The 19,065-nt window shown below is 44.3% G+C and overlaps 1 protein-coding gene across 1 annotated transcript in view; it reads left to right on the top strand.

Moving 5' to 3' along the window:
• Window positions 1-9,323: 9,323 nt before the first annotated feature.
• Window positions 9,324-19,065, top strand: part of LOC133447319 (storkhead-box protein 2-like) — a 40,500-nt gene continuing 30,758 nt past the window's right edge. The window contains exon 1 of the mRNA XM_061725975.1: window positions 9,324-10,019. Coding sequence (XP_061581959.1) covers window positions 9,656-10,019 — 364 coding nt within the window. The 5' untranslated portion in view covers window positions 9,324-9,655. The remainder of the gene's footprint in view (window positions 10,020-19,065) is intronic.

The following is a 19,065-nucleotide window of genomic DNA, read 5'->3' as shown; positions in this document are numbered from 1 at the left end:
CCACCACCTGAACTTCACCCAGAATCAACAAAAATGTGATTTAATCCTGATTCTCCTAAAACCCACAATAATCTCCTTTGTCTTGGTCACATTCAACATGAGGTGATGATTCCCACCACGCCTCCAAACAGGGGGGGCAGGCAGGTGGAAGCAGCAGCGGGATGACCAGAGGGGGGGCGCAGGCAGGTGGAAGCAGCAGCGGGATGACCAGAGGGGGGGCGCAGGCAGGTGGAAGCAGCAGCGGGATGACCAGAGGGGGGGCGCAGGCAGGTGGAAGCGATCATCAAGCAGCTTGCTGCAATTTAAAATCCTACAGAATTAATAAAGGGGGTACTTGGGATTGCCTGTATGATCGTTTTAGTCATTTATTTATCTATGGCTTCATATTTGTTAAATATATAATAACAGTTTTTAAAAAGAACCCACAAAAAATCTTGAAAGAAAATCATTTTGTATCCAGCCCAGATGCTTAATGTATTTATTTCAGTTGTCAAATCGTGTCATTTAGGAGGCTACAAACTAAAATGGTACATGTGATTTGTCTACGGTCATTCTGGTCTTGTAGTGTGCTGCCCCCTGGTGGCTGCCAGTGGAACTGTGCTGGAAGACATTAGTAAACTAAATCTCAAGTACCTTCACCTGCCTTCACTCAACTTTAATCTAAATGGACTCCAACGTGCAATTTATAGATGCAATGAATATGTGATTTTAGGAGACTACCTGTGAACCACTCTAGAAAATAAAACTTTCCCACTAGAACCTACTCAGCTGGACTGAACTCGGCCTGGTTTCTTTTCCACTACAATCAGCACCTGCAGCAGAAGTAGGAGGTTGGAGAAGCTGCTGTGACATATTTGATTGTGTGATCTAAAAGGAGAAGACAACACTAAAGATGTAGAACCTGGAGGAGATGATAGATGTGCTGCTGGGTCTGTGGCTTGTGTTCCATATAAAGTTAAAAAATGAGAGAGAGAGAAGCTTCAATTTTTTGTTAGTTCGTCTCGGCGCTGCTGAAAAGTCAGCTGGAGCCGTGAGCAGCTATGAAGAGACAGAGCTCCTGGTAGATCTGGTCGTTCCTTATCCCGTTCGACATCCCTTTTTAATTCTCTCCTCAGCACCAGGTTTATGAACATCTGACCCTCAGAGTTGGATCAGAAACAGACTTTTACTGCTGTTGCTGGTTGAATAACATGAACCAGAATCCGTCAGAGTCTCTTTCTCTGATTTCCTCCTCCTGACTCAGACGTCTGACTCCAACCCCCCGACCAATCAGTGGCCTGTAGTGTGATGATGTCAGATACAGCCGACTCAGCAGCTTAGAACCTCAGCAGAATAGATACAGAAAAGTATCTACTCTGTACGTTAGACCCCTAGTGGAAAAGAACCAAAGTGAGAACATGTTACTGAGAGCAGCTAAAATAAGAGGCTACAGCCTCATCCTGCCAAACACCTACCTGATTATAGCATCATTATTTTATCACAGGAAATGTCTAACATCTTTACAATGAAGAAACTCTTGACAGCGTTGTTGCAAAAGAAAGCTGTTCAGAAAATACTTTGCCAGAAGATTCAAGAAACCTTACTAGATGAGAACCACAACCAACAAGGGTTTAGGAAGCAAAATGTATATTTTTGACAAGGTCAGCAAGTATTTGAAAGGTCAAAGAACTAATGTACAGTATGATGCCTGTATGATGCCTGTGTGATGCCTGTGTGATGCCTGTATGATGCCTGTATGATGCCTGTGTGATGCCTGTGTGATGCCTGTATGATGCCTGTGTGATGCCTGTGTGATGCCTGTGTGATGCCTGTGTGATGCCTGTATGATGCCTGTATGATGTCTGTATGATGCCTGTATGATGCCTGTATGATGCCTGTGTGATGCCTGTGTGATGCCTGTATGATGCCTGTATGATGCCTGTGTGATGCCTGTGTGATGCCTGTATGATGCCTGTGTGATGCCTGTGTGATGCCTGTGTGATGCCTGTGTGATGCCTGTGTGATGCCTGTGTCTCCCCCGTATTAAATGATGCTTCGGGGGTCTGGGGCAGAGCTGGTAGAGGAGCCAAAGATTGTACTCAAATAAAAGTACTGTTACTTCAGAATAATATGACTCAAGTAGAAGTAAAAAGTAGTCATCCAAATAATGACTTGAGTAAAAGTAAAAAAGTACTTGGTGAAAAAACTACTCAAGTACTGAGTAACTGTTGAGTAACGTCTGATTTATTTTTTTAACACAACCATTCAAACAGACAAAAGTACAAAATATTCATCTTCAGGCAAATTAAATCAATAAAATAATAACATAAATTAAAATTAATAAAAAATAAAAAATAGTTTAAATTAAAATAATCTTAAAGTAAATTCAAGTACTTTAATAAGTAATAAAATAATAACAAAATAAAAAAATAAATTAAGCACAAGTAGCACAAAATTTCCAGCCTTTGTACTTTTCTTTTTTAACCAGCAGAACTAGAACAAACATGAACTCATAGAAACTCTGTGTGTGTTTGAGTCTGTGTAAATGTGACAAAACATGCAAAAACTAACATTTTTCCCAAAGAATCACCCAGTGATGTCATGAGATTGACGCGTACGTGGATAAAAGGGATAAAAGAAAAGTAACAGCTCAACGTAGCCTAATGTAGCGGAGTAAGAGGAACAGTTTCTTCTTCACAAATCTACTCAAGTAAAAGTACAAAGTATAGTGATTCAAAACTACTCCTAAAAGTACAAAATTTCCCAAAACTTACTCAAGTAAATGTAACGGAGTGAATGGAACTCGTTACTACCAGCTCTGGTCTGGGATATCAGGAGTCTAAGATTGCAGATTCTATACAGAACAGAGCTGCTCGCTGTTTCTTGGGGGTTCAGAAATTTGCTCCGATCTTGGCCGTTCAAGGCGACATGGTTCCTGGTTCCATAAGACGTAAATGTGAGATGATTAGATTGTGGAATCGTTTACGTAATATGCCAGAAGACTGGGTAAATAAGAAAGTTTTTATTTGGAGTAAATTAAATGGCTCGCCATGGGCTAAAGAAATATTTGAATAATTTAAAGAGGTTGGATTACAGTATATGTATAGGAATAACTTAACCTGTTCAATAACTTCAACTAGTGATAAGTTATTTGCTTTATTTGAGACAAAATGGTTAAATGATATTTTGTTTAAGCCCAAATTACGAACATACATCCAAATCAAGCACAATTATGGCCCTGAACCTTATGTTAAAGCAAACCTAAGAAGAAATCAAAGGTGTTTAATGGCTCAGCTGAGAACAGGAATCCTTCCCTGGAATCTGGAAGTCGGCAGATTTAAAAACATTCCCGAAGATGAAAGGTTGTGTGAATTATGTGAACTTAACGAAGTGGAAAGTGAATCACATTTTCTGTTCTATTGCCCTCTGTATGATGAACTGAGAACTCCATTATTTACTGAAATGTCTGTTAAAAACCCAGAAATGTTCTGGTGCTCTGACCATGATAGAATGGACGGGTTGTTTAACTTCAGTGTTTTTAAGTTTGCTCATTTTGTTTGTGAAGCCTGGATAAAGCGTCAGGATTGTTTCTATGTTTAATTGGTACAGGGTCTGTTGTCTGGCTTTCATTTGCTTTATGTTCCTTTTTCTTTTTGTGGTGTCTTGTAAGCCCACTCGGGCTGGGCACTTCATGTGCATGACACGGAAATAAAAACTTCAATCAATCAATCAATCAATCAACTAAAGAAAGTCTGACAAAATGTGCAGAGTTAAGAGCAGATGAGCAGCCATCAGGAAAAGGGTTACAACTTTGTTAACCACCGAACCTGCTAAAGAGCACACACAACGGACCTAGAAAAAGAAAAAGACAAAACTGAAACAACATGGATGGAACCCAGTCCGAATATGAAGCAGCAGAAGAGATGGCACTCCAGCCCTGACCAAAGTGTCCAGTACGGCGCTACAGCGGTCGTTACAGGAGGCACGTAGAAACAACGGTAAAAAATTCACACCACCCTTGTCCATCCAAAGGGAAAGTGGACCAAGCACGTTTGTGCTAAGTGACAGCAGGAAGTGGAATGCATCCCGGCTGACGGGCTGTTCTGCGGGTCCTGGACCCCCCACAGCGGAAGCTGCTGGTGCAGCTCCAGACACTCGGAGGAGAACTACAGTGGTTATTCCACCTGCTCGGATCATGGATGTTCGGATGGGTTAAGAACTGAAAAAACTGAGTTAAATGCCACAGTTACTTATTCGTAAGGAAGGTGAAAAGGTAAGAGAAGAAATGTTCCAGAGAAATTGCCTAGTCAAGTTCTGCAATGACTTAGGACTCTGTAGTTATGTCATGTTTCATTATCCTGTTTGGAATATGGGAGATAAAATAGTCATGTAAGAAAAGTTACAGTGGTATTTTCCTTTAATATGTTGACATATTTAGTTCTTGCTCAACAGAAATGGTATAGCAGCTAAGATTATGCAAATAGTGTTACCTACTAACCTTAGTTCTCACAAATGCCTGGGGGTGTTGTGTCCCCACTAGGTGGCAGAGGATGACCAGGAATGGCAGGTTGAAAGAGGGCTACAGAAAATGCGGGGTTGCTAATAAAGCAGTTGAAAGGAGTTCTGCCTCGGTGCTTTTCTATTTAATACCACCTTGGACACATAACAAGTTGCTTTGGATAAAAGCGTCTGCTAAATCAGGGGTTCTTAACCTTTCTGACCTTGGGGCCCAATTTTTTCAGTACAGAGTGGCCCGAGGCCCGTTAAATATTAACACTGTATAGCAGCGAAGGTCCAGAACATCATAATAAATATATATATATATATATATATATATATATATATATATATATATATATATATATATATATATATTCAAGTAGCCTCATAGTTGTATCAACATCTGCATCTGACTGTTATATTAAAAAAGTACATATTTGCCCATTAACATGTGTAACTTCAATTACACATTTTTTTCTCTTAAAAATAAAATAAATAAATAAGATTTTATTTTATTTTTCAAATGCTATCTTATTTTATTTCTTTACCAGCAGTTTGAATTTCCCCTTCTCTTTGTTAATTGTCTCAACACATTTTTATAATAAATTAATATAAACACATCTTAGCAATTTAAAAGTTTTGCAGTTTTTCTTTCTTCCCCTTAATCTTATGCCCCCACTTTCTGTTGTTCAGTGAGAGAACTGAGCTCTAACTTCTCCTGCCAGGACTTTAAATCTGGGCTGGATGGTGTCAGGTTCTCATGCACATGAGAAGGTGCTCATTGGTGAACCTGGAACGATATTTAGTTTTAATTATGTTCATTGTGGAGAAAGCTGCCTCACAGCTGTATGTGGACCCAAACATGTTTAAGATGGTCAGTTTATTTTTCTGTGACTTCAGTTCAGACTTGAGTGGATATGTTTGATGAAAAACTTTGTGTTTTGTTTCAGTGGCGTTTTACTTTCGCACTTTGAACGCCACGGTCTCTGAACGTATGAGACACTGGTTTTGTCCCAGTGGGAAGACTGAACCAGGATGAATCTGTCCATTCCGGGTTGAACTTCCCTTTCCACCTGTTAGGCTTCTCATCTCTGTAAGAGTCAAGCTAATTACTTACTAAGTAACTTACTAAGTTTTATTTACATTAATAAGTTGTCAGGACTGCGCGTGTCGGATTTCATCCGAGCCTGATCAGCTGAGACGGCCGGGCAGAACCCGCAGCTCTCTGGCCGCTGCAGCAGAGTCACTTTCCGATGCTTTTGCGAGCCCGAACAACAGTCCAGTCCAGCAGACACATCTACATGTACAATCCTTCAGCAGTAACGATGGAGCCCACCGCCCGAGCGGCACCGACCTCCCCGGCTGCGCGGACGAGTCAGGATAAATGATCACGCCGCGCTCGCTCGCTCTGGGCGCAGACCCTAGTAATCGATCCCTGATCCTGGCGGATCTAAACCTACTCTGTGCAAAATGAAGGTTATTTTCTATAAATACACACCATTTCTCTTACTATTACACCTAGAGCTAGCTGAGGGTCTTCTTCTCCTCATTTGGTTGGGAGTTGCTATGCAGTCCCGCGGCCCCCGCGGCCCACACGTACAAAACTGAATTTTTTTCGCGGCCCACTAGATGGCGCTCGCGGCCCAAGTGTGGGCCGCGGCCCTATGGTTAAGAATCACTGTGCTAAATGACAGTAGTAGTAATCAACTTACAGGACTAGAATCAAACTGTAATCAACATATAGGACTCAAATTAATTACCAAACATGTAATAGCAATTATAATCAACAAGTGATTACAATTGGGAGTGTTGTTGTCAGTTTGTGGATGTCTGGCTGAATGGACGTCAGCTTCAGACAGAGATCGGGCTGAACATCCAACTTATTCCTGTACTTAGTATTTATAGCCACAAGTGCTGAAAATTCCATTTCAAACAGATATGTTATCGCAAATGGTATAAGAAACATCAATGCCTTCTTAGACAGAGCAGTATACGCCACCCCTGGCCCCCCATACACATATATACGTAGACGCCTCATGACATGCTGCAACGTAATCCAACGTGGCCGCCATATTGGATGGGTCTCCTCACTCCAGGCTAAATTAACTACACTGGAGTTACAGAGTTAGGCCCTGTCCCAATACTACCACTACCCCTAGTTTTCATCCCTACCCCTAAATTGTGCACGTTCCCGTGAGGGTAGTGGTGTCCCAATTCCTCTTTCCACCTAGGGGTTCGTCGTCATTTGCGGACTGAATAAAAAAAAAACAAACATGGCGGACATTTCTTATTCTTTAGTGAATAAAATCAATATTTTGAGTTAATTTCTGCATAAAAATGCGTTTTGATTACATTTCTAGCGAGAAATATATATTTTACTTTCATAATATTCACTCAGTGAAGGTACATAATCACTCGCTGGAAAACCTCAGGAAGACAGGTATGACTAAATGTAGTAAAAAATAACAACATTAGTCCTCATCAACCTCTATAAACTTCAGGGTTGGTCCAATAAATGGTGAGATGTTCTAGAAAGGAGGTAAAAGTGGAAGATTTGGGCCCTGTCCCAATCACCCCACTACCCCTACTTTTCAGCACTACCCCTAAATTGTGCGCGTTCCCGTGAGGGTAGTGGTGTCCCAATTCCTCTTTTCACCTAGGGGGAGTGGGGTAAACGAGGGTAGTGGCTATGAATCTGTCCCTACGGATCGAGGGATTTCAGATCCTCACTAGTTGACCTAGGGACAGAAAAATTTCCCAGAATGCTTTTCGTCGTCATTTGCAGACTGAATCAAAAAAAAAAACATGGTGGACATTTCTTATTCTTTTGTGAATAAAATCTATATTTTGAGTTAGTTTCTGCATAAAAATGCGTTTTGATTACATTTTTAGCAAGAAATATATATTTTACTTTCATAATATTCACTCAGTGAATGTACATAATCACTCGCTTGCCCGTTGTTGCGAAGTCTTTTTCAAACCTCGCCAGAATAAAGGCTGATTTATGGTTCCGCATTACACCAACGCAGAGCCTACGGCGTAGATTACGCGGCGACGCGCGCCGTACGCCGTACCCTACGCCGTACCCTACGCCGTAGGCTTTGCGTCGATTTAACGCGGAACCATAAATCAGATCCGGAGCCGGCAGGCAGAAATCTCGAAATTTTCACAGCAAATTTCTGTTAGATTTCATCTATTAAACCAACATTTATATTCCTAAATGATTTATTTCAGCCAGAGGTAATTCTCCACAGAGCTGCAGGTTTCTCCCCCGGGACGACGGCGCAGGGCGATCACGTCTGTACTCCGGCTGCTGCTGCTCCGAGCCGGCGGCTCTTATCATCGCCGAAAACATCGGGTCAAATTTCTTAACAGGCGTTATTTGGATAAACTGAGCCCAGGTTGGGGATCTTAACGGTTACTTTTACACCTGAAAAAATATTAAAACTTAATAAAGTGGCATATTAACAGCGTTACAGCTGAAATTAAAACAGCTTTTGGCTCTCAGCTTCCTGATTTTAGTGGTGGTGATGAAAGTAGGAGTAGGGGGATATTGGGACAGACCTGGAAAGATTTCAAGGGCCCTAAAATCTGTCCCTTCTTTTTTAGGGGTAGGGATAGAAAGTAGGGCTAGTGAAAGAAAGTAGGGGGTGTATTGGGATTGGGCCTTACAGTTACAGCCAGTACACGCAAGAAGCTGCAAAACAGTTCTTTTTCAAGGGTTTTAGCTCCCCAGCCCCAGTTCAAGCCTAACAGGGTAGTATAAGACCCTGGAAGGACCTGGATTTATTTTTATAGATATATTTATTGAGGGCAATAAGAGAGAAAAAAAAAAAGATTCACAATAACAATAGAAATATCAATATTTTCCCCTTTTTTAACTTTTCAAAACAATAATTAAATAAAAATAAATAAATATAAATAAGAAAGAAAGAAAAAATAAATAAATAAATAAATAAATAAATAAATAAAACAACTCTCCCCTTCAGCAAGACCTGATCCTGGATAGCATAAAATGGGATTTCCAAATCTGGATCACTTTGATCCAGATTACATTTTTTGAACAACTGGCCCCAGAATATTCTAATTTTTTGAGATAGGATATTTGAGTTTTCTTAAGCTGTAAGCCATGATCAGCAATATTAAAATAATAAAAGGCTTGCAATATTTCAGTTGATTTGTAATTCAATTCAATTTTATTTATATAGCGTCTAATCAAGACGCTTTCCAGAGATCCAGAACATAAACCCCCGAGCAGTTATTACATAAACAATGGCAGGTAAAAACTCCCATAGTGGGAGAAAAACCTTAAGCCAAACAGTGGCAAGGAAAAACTCCCCTTTAGGAGGGAAGAAACCTGGATCTGGATCATAAGGGGGTAGAAACCTGGACCAGGACCTGGATCATAAGGAGAAACCTGGACCAGGACCTGGATCATAAGGAGAAACCTGGACCAGGACCTGGATCATAAGGGGGTAGAAACCTGGACCAGGACCTGGATCATAAGGGGGTAGAAACCTGGACCAGGACCTGGATCATAAGGGGGGACACTCCTGCCGATGGCCAGACTGGGGGGTCACGGACGGCAACAGTACTTGTAATGAATCCAGAATGTATGACATTTTTGCATAACAGAAGATAAAGGACTTTATCAAAATATTCCAATTTTCTGAGACAGACCTGTATACTTTTTAGTATGGCATTTCGGACGCACCGTTTTTTTTTAAATTATTTGTAGGGGGGCCATGGCCACCCCTGCCCCCTGGTGACGCCACTGCTGCTGCGCCTGCGCAGACGGCGGTGACGTCCCCGTGTAGGGAGCCGCTGTTGTGGTCCGTCTCCCCCGCCCCCCCCACGTACCGCGCCGCCGCCGCTGACGCCGCTGCCGCGACCACCGCTCCCGCATCTGTTGCCTGGCTACGTTTAAAGGGTAAGTTAGCACCCTGCTATCCAGGAGCGGCCGCTGGATCCGCCCTCACTGCCTTGCTGTAAGCGCCGGCTCCGACCACTGCTGCAGGCTGAGACCCGCAGAGATGGCTGCGCCTGCGCCGCCGCCGCGCGGCTGAAGCGGCGGGCGCGTCGCCGCGGCGCTGCCGCTCCGCCGCGGTGACTGGACATGGGCCGCTCGGCTCACGGCGGCCGTGACGGGGCCTGAACGCCCCGGCCCTGCTCTACCATGGACTCCTTCCTGCAGATCGCGCCGCACTCGCTGGCCATCGTGCTGTCCCGGCTCTCCGCCGCCGCGGAGGCGGCAGGAGCGGCAGGAGCGGCAGGCGCGGCGGGCGCGGTGACGGAGAGCGACGCGCTGCCGCGACACCACACCGGCTACGAGATCTTCGCAGACTTCAAGGCGGAGAACGCGCAGCAGCACGTGTGGAGCGGGCTGGTGCGCCAGGCCGTGTCGGAGATCTTCTTCCTGGGCTGGATCGACGAACACGTGCTGCTGATCCAGGGCAAGGAGGACCACCTGGAGGTGCTGCGGGAGGGCTGGATGCGCAGGGCCCTGCAGCCGCCCCGGGGCTTCACCATCAAGTACCTGGGTAAGGCCCGCCGCCCCTGCGCTCACCTGTCTGGGCTGGCCCCGCCCACCTGCTGTATTTACCGCTGGATATCCGTCATTCATTCATTCATTCAGGGGTCCGTGGGGAGTAGCAGAGCCCCGCCCCTACCGGAAAAGAGGGGCGGGGTCTATGCTCTGGCCCCGCCCCTGCCGGAAAGGAGGGGCGGGACATATGCTCTGACCCCGCCCCTATCGAAAAAGAGGGGCGGGGTCGCCGGTTTGGCCCAGCCCCCAAGTCTCGCGCTCAGAAGGCACGCCGATTTTTTCCAGTGGCCAGCCGCGGTACTGCAACAAAAAATCCCATGTGGCCCAGAAAGCTTTTTTCCCATAGACCGCAATAGTAAAAGATAAGCCTCTAAAACTGTTCACAGGAACCTCCAGCTGTAATCACCGGCAATTACTAATCTTTGTATTCTATATTTTTAAGTCATGGACTTTATATCCGTCAAAAATGTTTTATAACGGCCAGAAAAGTCAAAGAAAAGTCTCTTTCTGGGCGTGACGTCACAGCCGTGTCGGTGCATGGATGTATTATATTAATACATATTATATTAATACATTAATAATATATGTAATACTATACATGTAATAATATACATTATTTAAGATATTATATTAATACATATTATATTAATATTCGCGTCATTGCCCCGGGGCATGATGGGAGGCCCCAGAGCATCATGGGAGGTGACTCAACTGCGCATGCTCTATGGGCCCCACAACGCAGAAGTAAACCCGGAAGTCAGGAAATATTTCGGCGTATGCGCCAGGCGAGCAACTTCCATTGAAATGAACGGCGGCCATTTTCCTGTCCCGTATCCAGGTTAAATAATACATCCATGGGTTGGCCCCACGGACATGTCTCCTCCTCCTTCCATGGAGCTGCTGGAGGTGTCCTGTGAACAGTTTAAGAGGCTTCTCTGTTACTATTGCGGTCTATGGGAAAAAAGCTTTCTGGGCCCCATGGGATTTTTTGTTGCAGTACCGCGGCTGGACACTGGGAAAAAGCAGCGTGCCTTCTGAGTGCGGGACCCGGGGGCTGGGTTGGCCCAGCCCCGACCGGAAGAGAGGGGCAGAGTCGAGTGTTTAGCCCTGCCCCCGACGCGCAGGCAGGTTTGAGTTGTTCTGATGGATCAAAACATGTCAGATCTTCATCAGGATCTCAGCCAGTACTCGAGTTGTAAAAATAAATAAGGGGGGATGGTGGATTTGATCATATGGGGACAGATAATTTGTGCTGATTACAAATAATATAATATATTACAAATAATAGCAGTGACCAAAACACCTGCAGAAATACTGCAGGAATGACATAGCAGCAGTTAAATGCAGCCTTCTGTAAGCTTTAAATATCCACTGGGCTTACATCAAATACATCAAAACACAACAATAAAAACAGTTTTCTGAACTTATCAATATGACTCTGTCCTTCACAGGATAAGTAACATGGATCACTGCAAAAACTCAAAATCTTAACAAGAATATTTGTCTTATTTCTAGTTAAAATGTCTCATTTTAGTAAAAAAATCTCATTACACTTAAAACAAGACTCATCACTGGAAAAAACAACAATTTTCACCTGTTTCAAGTAGATTTTCACTTGAAATAAGTAGAAAAATCTGCCAGTGGAACAAGATTTTTTTGCTTGTAATAAGAAGATAAATCTTGTCCCACTGGCAGATTTTTCTACTTATTTCAAGTGAAAATTTACTTGAAACAGGTGAAAATTGTCAAATAAGTTATTGTTCTGGTGATGACTCTAAATGTTGAAATAGCAGTAAAACCACATTCATTGATGAAATGACATAAGGGATGGAAAGGAGGGATGGCAGTTTTACAGGGGGGATGATTTGGACCGTTTTTATTTCAGGGGGGATGATTTGGACCGTTTTTATTTCAGGGGGGATGATTTGGACCGTTTTTATTTCAGGGGGGATGATTTGGACCGTTTTTATTTCAGGGGGGGATGATTTGGACCGTTTTTATTTCAGGGGGGATGATTTGGACCGTTTTTATTTCAGGGGGGATGCCATCCCTCCTCATCCCCCCTCAACTCCAGTACTGCTCTCAGTGAATAACATCAACATTTGAAAACATGAAAGTTTCCATTCTCTTCTGTCAGCAACGTCTACACCTGCTTCTGTAGATGATCTCACACCTGAGAGTAGTTCTGCTCTGCTGATGTATGTCATTCTAACTTCTAAACTCACTTGGATACTGGGATCTGCTGCTGCAGGAGAAAGAGCTCCAGGGTATTTGTTTCCCTGTCTTTATTTAATTATTTTTTTTCTAATGATAAAACTGGGTTACAGACATTGTTTTTGAAGACTAAAATAAAATGTCAATGTATGCAGTCCTAAGTTCTCCATTCAATTCACTTCACTTCAATTTCATTTATATAGTAGTAGTAGTAGTAGAAGTTTATTGCAGACTCGTGGTCCATACAAAAACAAACCAATTACATAGAACAAAATACATACAAAACAGCAGGGACAGTTACAAATACAAGCTTTTAAGCCAATGTCTCCTGAGACAAGAGGAGTATCTGACGCAGCTCTTCCCAGGGTCATTTATATTCACAATGATGCCATTCACACACTCATCCAAACGGCACATGAAACTGTGCATTACATTCCTAAGAACAGCTTGAAGAGTGTTGACTCTTGCAGCCACTATAGCGTCCATTACAACAGTTGTCTGTAGGATCTTTCCAGAGATCCAGAACATGAACCCCCCAAGCAATTATTACATAAATAATGGCAGGTAAAAACTCCCCTAGTGGGAGAAAAACCTTAAGCCAAACAGTGGCAAGAAAAACTCCCCTTTAGGAGGAAGAAACCTGGACCAGGACCTGGATCATAAGGGGGTAGAAACCTGGACCAGGACCTGGATCATAAGGGGGTAGAAACCTGGACCAGGACCTGGATCATAAGGAGAAACCTGGACCAGGACCTGGATCATAAGGGAGTAGAAACCTGGACCAGGACCTGGATCATAAGGGGGTAGAAACCTGGACCAGGACCTGGATCATAAGAAGAAACCTGGACCAGGACCTGGATCATAAGGGGGTAGAAACCTGGACCAGGACCTGGATCATAAGAAGAAACCTGGACCAGGACCTGGATCATAAGGGGGGGGCAGGTTCAGCACGCAGCTCCTGAAGCTCTGGCCTGCAAACATGCACAGACCGCCGGTAGGATCCAGGCCCTAGTGGTCTGTAGAGGACCTGCAGGTCTGGATCTGGACCCTAGTGGTCTGTAGAGGACCTGCAGGTCTGGATCTGGACCCTAGTGGTCTGTAGAGGACCTGCAGGTCTGGATCAGGACCTGCAGGTCTGGATCTGGACCCTAGTGGTCTGTAGAGGACCTGCAGGTCTGGATCTGGACCCTAGTGGTCTGTAGAGGACCTGCAGGTCTGGATCTGGACCCTAGTGACCGGTAGAGGACCTGCAGGTCTGGATCAGGACCCTAGTGGTCTGTAGAGGACCTGCAGGTCTGGATCTGGACCCTAGTGACCGGTAGAGGACCTGCAGGTCTGGATCAGGACCCTAGTGGTCAGTAGAGGACCTGCAGGTCTGGATCTGGACCCTAGTGGTCTGTAGAGGACCTGCAGGTCTGGATCTGGACCCTAGTGGTCTGTAGAGGACCTGCAGGTCTGGATCTGGACCCTAGTGGTCTGTAGAGGACCTGCAGGTCTGGATCTGGACCCTAGTGGTCTGTAGAGGACCTGCAGGTCTGGATCTGGACCCTAGTGGTCTGTAGAGGACCTGCAGGTCTGGATCTGGACCCTAGTGGTCTGTAGAGGACCTGCAGGTCTGGATCTGGACCCTAGTGGTCTGTAGAGGACCTGCAGGTCTGGATCTGGACCCTAGTGACCGGTAGAGGACCTGCAGGTTTCCTAAGTTTGCGTAGCTTCAATCCCCTAAAAACCAATCCTAACTTTGTCTCACAGAAATCTCTCTTTCTTTCTCCCACACGGTCGTCTTCATCTGGGTTCTGTTGTTGAAGCTAGCATGAATACTGGACTTGGAGAGGTTCCATCTCCTCAGCGTCCCCCCAGCAGCTCTGGTTCCTGTCCTTCTTCGTTAGTATGCAGTGCTGCACTCTGAAGTGAGAGGTGGACGTGTCCAGACTTCAGTGAGACGAGGGGCACATATCAGGGGTCCAAACCTCCTTCCTAAAGCTGCCTTTGGTTATTTGGGTTCACGTGAAACGCCATCACAGGTTTGACGGTGTTTCTGACCTGGACATCTTTACCACAGCTCCACGTGTTCGCTGAGCAGCTATGACTTTTCCAACATCCAGCAGGAGTTGGTTATCGAGGAACATCAGTTCTACAGTTTCTTCTGCTATTGTAGTGGCTAAAGGCTGAATTATGGATCTGCCTTAAAGGAGCATGAGGCAGGATTTATGAAAAAAATGTGTAAACGTTTTAAGTTTTCTAGTAATAATGTCAGATGAAGCGTTCCAAACCCAAAAGAATGAGTCCTCTAGTGTATCTCTCCGTTGCCTTGAACAGGCTGTTGCTGCAAAATGTGCTGCAGTGCTGGCCCCGAATTTCCCGCGCTGTCCTGCGGATGTGACGTCACATGACGCTGCATGCGCGTTCTCCCCGTTCTCCCGTGCCGGCTTCACTGTTGGCTGCAGTACCCCCGACGGCCGTCGTGGTGAAGGGTGGCGCTAGAGAGTCTCATTTCTTAAAAGGAGCCTCATGCTCCTTTAAATCAACGCAGAGCTTACGCCGTAGGGTAACTACTAGGGATGGGCGGTATGGACTAAAAAATGTATCACGATAATTTCTGGCATTTATCCCGATAACGATAAAAATGACTATTAAAAAAAATACCAATTCAACTCCACCTTTGTAACTATAAATCTATCACCACATTCAGTCTTTGGAGCCCCCAAATCACTGCTCTAAAAGATACTAAATACTACTAAACTACACCAATTACATTGAATTAATAAAAACCAATTAAATGAGTTACACCTGTACTGCAAAACTGTAATGACTCAAATGAAACAAGTTTGAAATGTAAGAACAGATTCAACATTTATTCAAACTGCATGGCTAAACAGTGGGATAACAGTGCAAACAGCTAAAGTACCATTGTCCTTCAAGTTTTATTAGCTTATAAAATCACAAAGTAGAAAAAAATACAACATGATAAATAAAGAAACAGGACAAATAAATAAAAGTTCACTGAAAATAAAATCCTATCAGTGATGACCTCTTCTAATATAAATAAAATGTGCAAATTAACCTGTGGTTGGAACATGCCACAAATTACATACTATTGCAATTTTTTTTCTCAGCAGCAGCTGTTATATATAATAATAGGTAACCCTTTCTTTTACAGTACAGTAATAACCAGGTAATACCTTGGTAATTACACTGTAATTACCTAGTAGTACCTTGTATTTACAAGGTAATTACATGGTAACTACCAGGTAATTTACCCAGTAAGTACTAGGTAATTATTACGTATTTTCTTGTACCATGTAATTATGTGTATTTACCATGTAATTACATGGTAAATACCTGGTTGTTTAAACTAAACATTACTAGGTAATTACAAAGACATTAGATGGGAACTATGAGGGAAATTGCAGGTATTTACTAGGTTAATATTGGTAACTACCAGTCAATTTACTATGTAATTACTCTGAAATTACATGAATTATTTCTAAGTAAGTACCAGGTAATTACTAAGTATTTTTCTGCAAACTACCAGGAAATTATAACCTATATTTGAGGTAGTTACCAGCTAATTACACTTCAATGACCATGTAGTTACCTTGTATTTACTATACATTTCATGGATAACTACCGGGTATTTACCCATTCATTATTGATTCATGTATTATCAATGGATTGGTGCATGTACCCCCGAGGGTGTAAATGACTCTATTGACCTTGTAATTAACCTGATAGTTACCATGTTTTACCTGGTAATTGACCTTGTAGTTACTTGCCCAGTAATTCTATTTCCTAAGTATTTACCCAATAAGTACAGACATTTTTACCTGGCTTTTACCCATTAATTAAAGTGAAACTGGACTGTAAAATAAAGCGTGTGTTGTTTCCATAATATTACCTGGTAATTGTAGATTATAATTATAAAGATTTGAACAATTGGCAAAACGTCTGATAATTACCTCCCCTTTACCCCGCAATTAGAAAGTTGGACCACACCCCCTCACACACCCCCTCACACACACCCCCTCACACACACCCCCTCACATATCCCTCCTCACACACACCCCCTCACACACACCCCCTCACATACACCCCCTCACATATACCCCCTCACACACACCCCCTCACATATCCCTCCTCACACACACCCCCTCACATATACCCCCTCACACACACCCCCTCACACACACCCCCTCACATATCCCTCCTCACACACACCCCCTCACATATCCCTCCTCACACACACCCCCTCACATATACCCCCTCACACACACCCCCTCACACACACCCCCTCACATATACCCCCTCACACACACCCCCTCACATATACCCCCTCACACACACCCCCTCACACACACCCCCTCACATATACCCCCTCACACACACCCCCTCACACACACCCCCTCACACACACCCCCTCACATATACCCCCTCACACACACCCCCTCACATATACCCCCTCACACACACCCCCTCACACACCCCCCCTCACATATACCCCCTCACACACACCCCCTCACACACACCCCCTCACACACACCCCCTCACACACACCCCCTCACATATACCCCCTCACACACACCTCCTCACACACACCCCCTCACATATACCTCCTCACACACACCCCCTCACACACACCCCCTCACATACACCCCCTCACACACACCCCCTCACACACACCCCCTCACATATACCCCCTCACACACACCCCCTCACACACACCCCCTCACATATACCCCCTCACACACACCCCCTCACACACACCCCCTCACACACACCCCCTCACATACACCCCCTCACACACACCCCCTCACACACACCCCCTCACACACACCTCCTCACACACACCTCCTCACACACACCCCCTCACATACACCCCCTCACACACACCCCCTCACACACACCTCCTCACACACCTCCTCACACACACCTCCTCACATACACCCCCTCACACACACCTCCTCACACACACCCCCTCACATATACCCCCTCACATACACCCCCTCACATATACCCCCTCACACACACCCCCTCACACACACCCCCTCACATATACCCCCTCACATACACCCCCTCACACACACCCCCTCACATATACCCCCTCACACACACCCCCTCACACACACCCCCTCACACACACCTCCTCACACACACCTCCTCACACACACCCCCTCACATATACCCCCTCACATACACCCCCTCACATATGCCCCCTCACACACACCCCCTCACACACACCCCCTCACACACACCCCCTCACATATCCCTCCTCACACACACCCCCTCACACACACCCCCTCACACACACCCCCTCACATACACCCCCTCACACACACCCCCTCACACACACCCCCTCACACACACCTCCTCACACACACCCCCTCACATATACCCCCTCACATACACCCCCTCACATATACCCCCTCACATATCCCTCCTCACACACACCCGCTCACACACACCCCCTCACATACACCCCCTCACATATACCCCCTCACACACCCCCTCACACACACCCCCTCACATATACCTCCTCACACACACCCCCTCACATATACCCCCTCACACACACCCGCTCACACACACACCCTCACACACACCCCCTCACACACACCCCCTCACACACACACCCTCACATATACCCCCTCACACACACCCCCTCACATATACCTCCTCACACACACCCCCTCACATACACCCCCTCACACACACCCCCTCACATATACCTCCTCACACACCACCACCACCTTGTAACACATACACCAAAACAGGTGATCTGTCAAAGACTTTTTTTTTCTTGAAAAGGATAAAGAAAAAAATATAAAGTTCTGTATAAAAACATATTGTACAGTGTAAAACGTATTTCACAGTGTAAAACATAAAACTAGGCACAGTGTTAAAATATAAGCACATTCAGTCAATCAATGCAACAAATAAAAAACACAGTGCATTCAATAACGATATAACAACATATTTAGATCTCAAACTGGCATGTCAAGGACCCCCGTATTATCTGCATTTGGCCATCACCCTTAATCTCAAATTTTTTTTCCAGAGACCCTCACAGAAGCAAAGATTTGAGACATGTAAACAACAAAAACACGGGGCGAACCACAATAAAATAACTTTTCATAAGTTTCAACACAAAACATGACAAGTTAATCATTTGCTTGCATATTTTACCAACTCTGGAGCAGCGTTAGCATGCTGCTACGCTCGGACGGGAACAGGAAGTTAAGCTTTGTCAATAACGGAAGTAACAGAGGAAGAACGGTGCTCTTCAAAAAAAAAAAGCATAAAAATAAAACGTAAAATGACAGAAGTGCTTTATTCACTCTTTACGTAATCTGCTGCCATTTACACGCACCACCAGCTGAAAAATAGCAGATCTACAAACTTATAGCGCAGCACTCTGCCCTGAGTGCAGCGATATGAGCTTGTAGATTTGCTGTTTTTCAACAGCTACTTTACAATATTTAAAGTAGTAATATTTAACTGTCAGGTTAATTACAAGGTCAATAGAGTCATTTACACCCTCGGGTGTACCTGCACCAATCTATTGATAATACATAAATCAATAATGAATGGGTAAATACCCGGTAGTTATCCATGAAATGTATAGTAAATACAAGGTAACTACATGGTCATTGAAGTGTAATTAGCTGGTAACTACCTCAAATATAGGTTATAATTTCCTGGTAGTTTGCAGAAAAATACTTAGTAATTACCTGGTACTTACTTAGAAATAATTCATGTAATTTCAGAGTAAATACATGGTAAATACCTGTAATTTCCCTCATAGTTCCCATCTAATGTCTTTGTAATTA

The sequence above is a fragment of the Cololabis saira genome, chromosome 7 (assembly GCF_033807715.1).
Source record: "Cololabis saira isolate AMF1-May2022 chromosome 7, fColSai1.1, whole genome shotgun sequence".
Lineage (NCBI taxonomy): Eukaryota > Metazoa > Chordata > Actinopteri > Beloniformes > Belonidae > Cololabis > Cololabis saira.
This window is presented reverse-complemented; position numbering and strand designations above follow the sequence as displayed.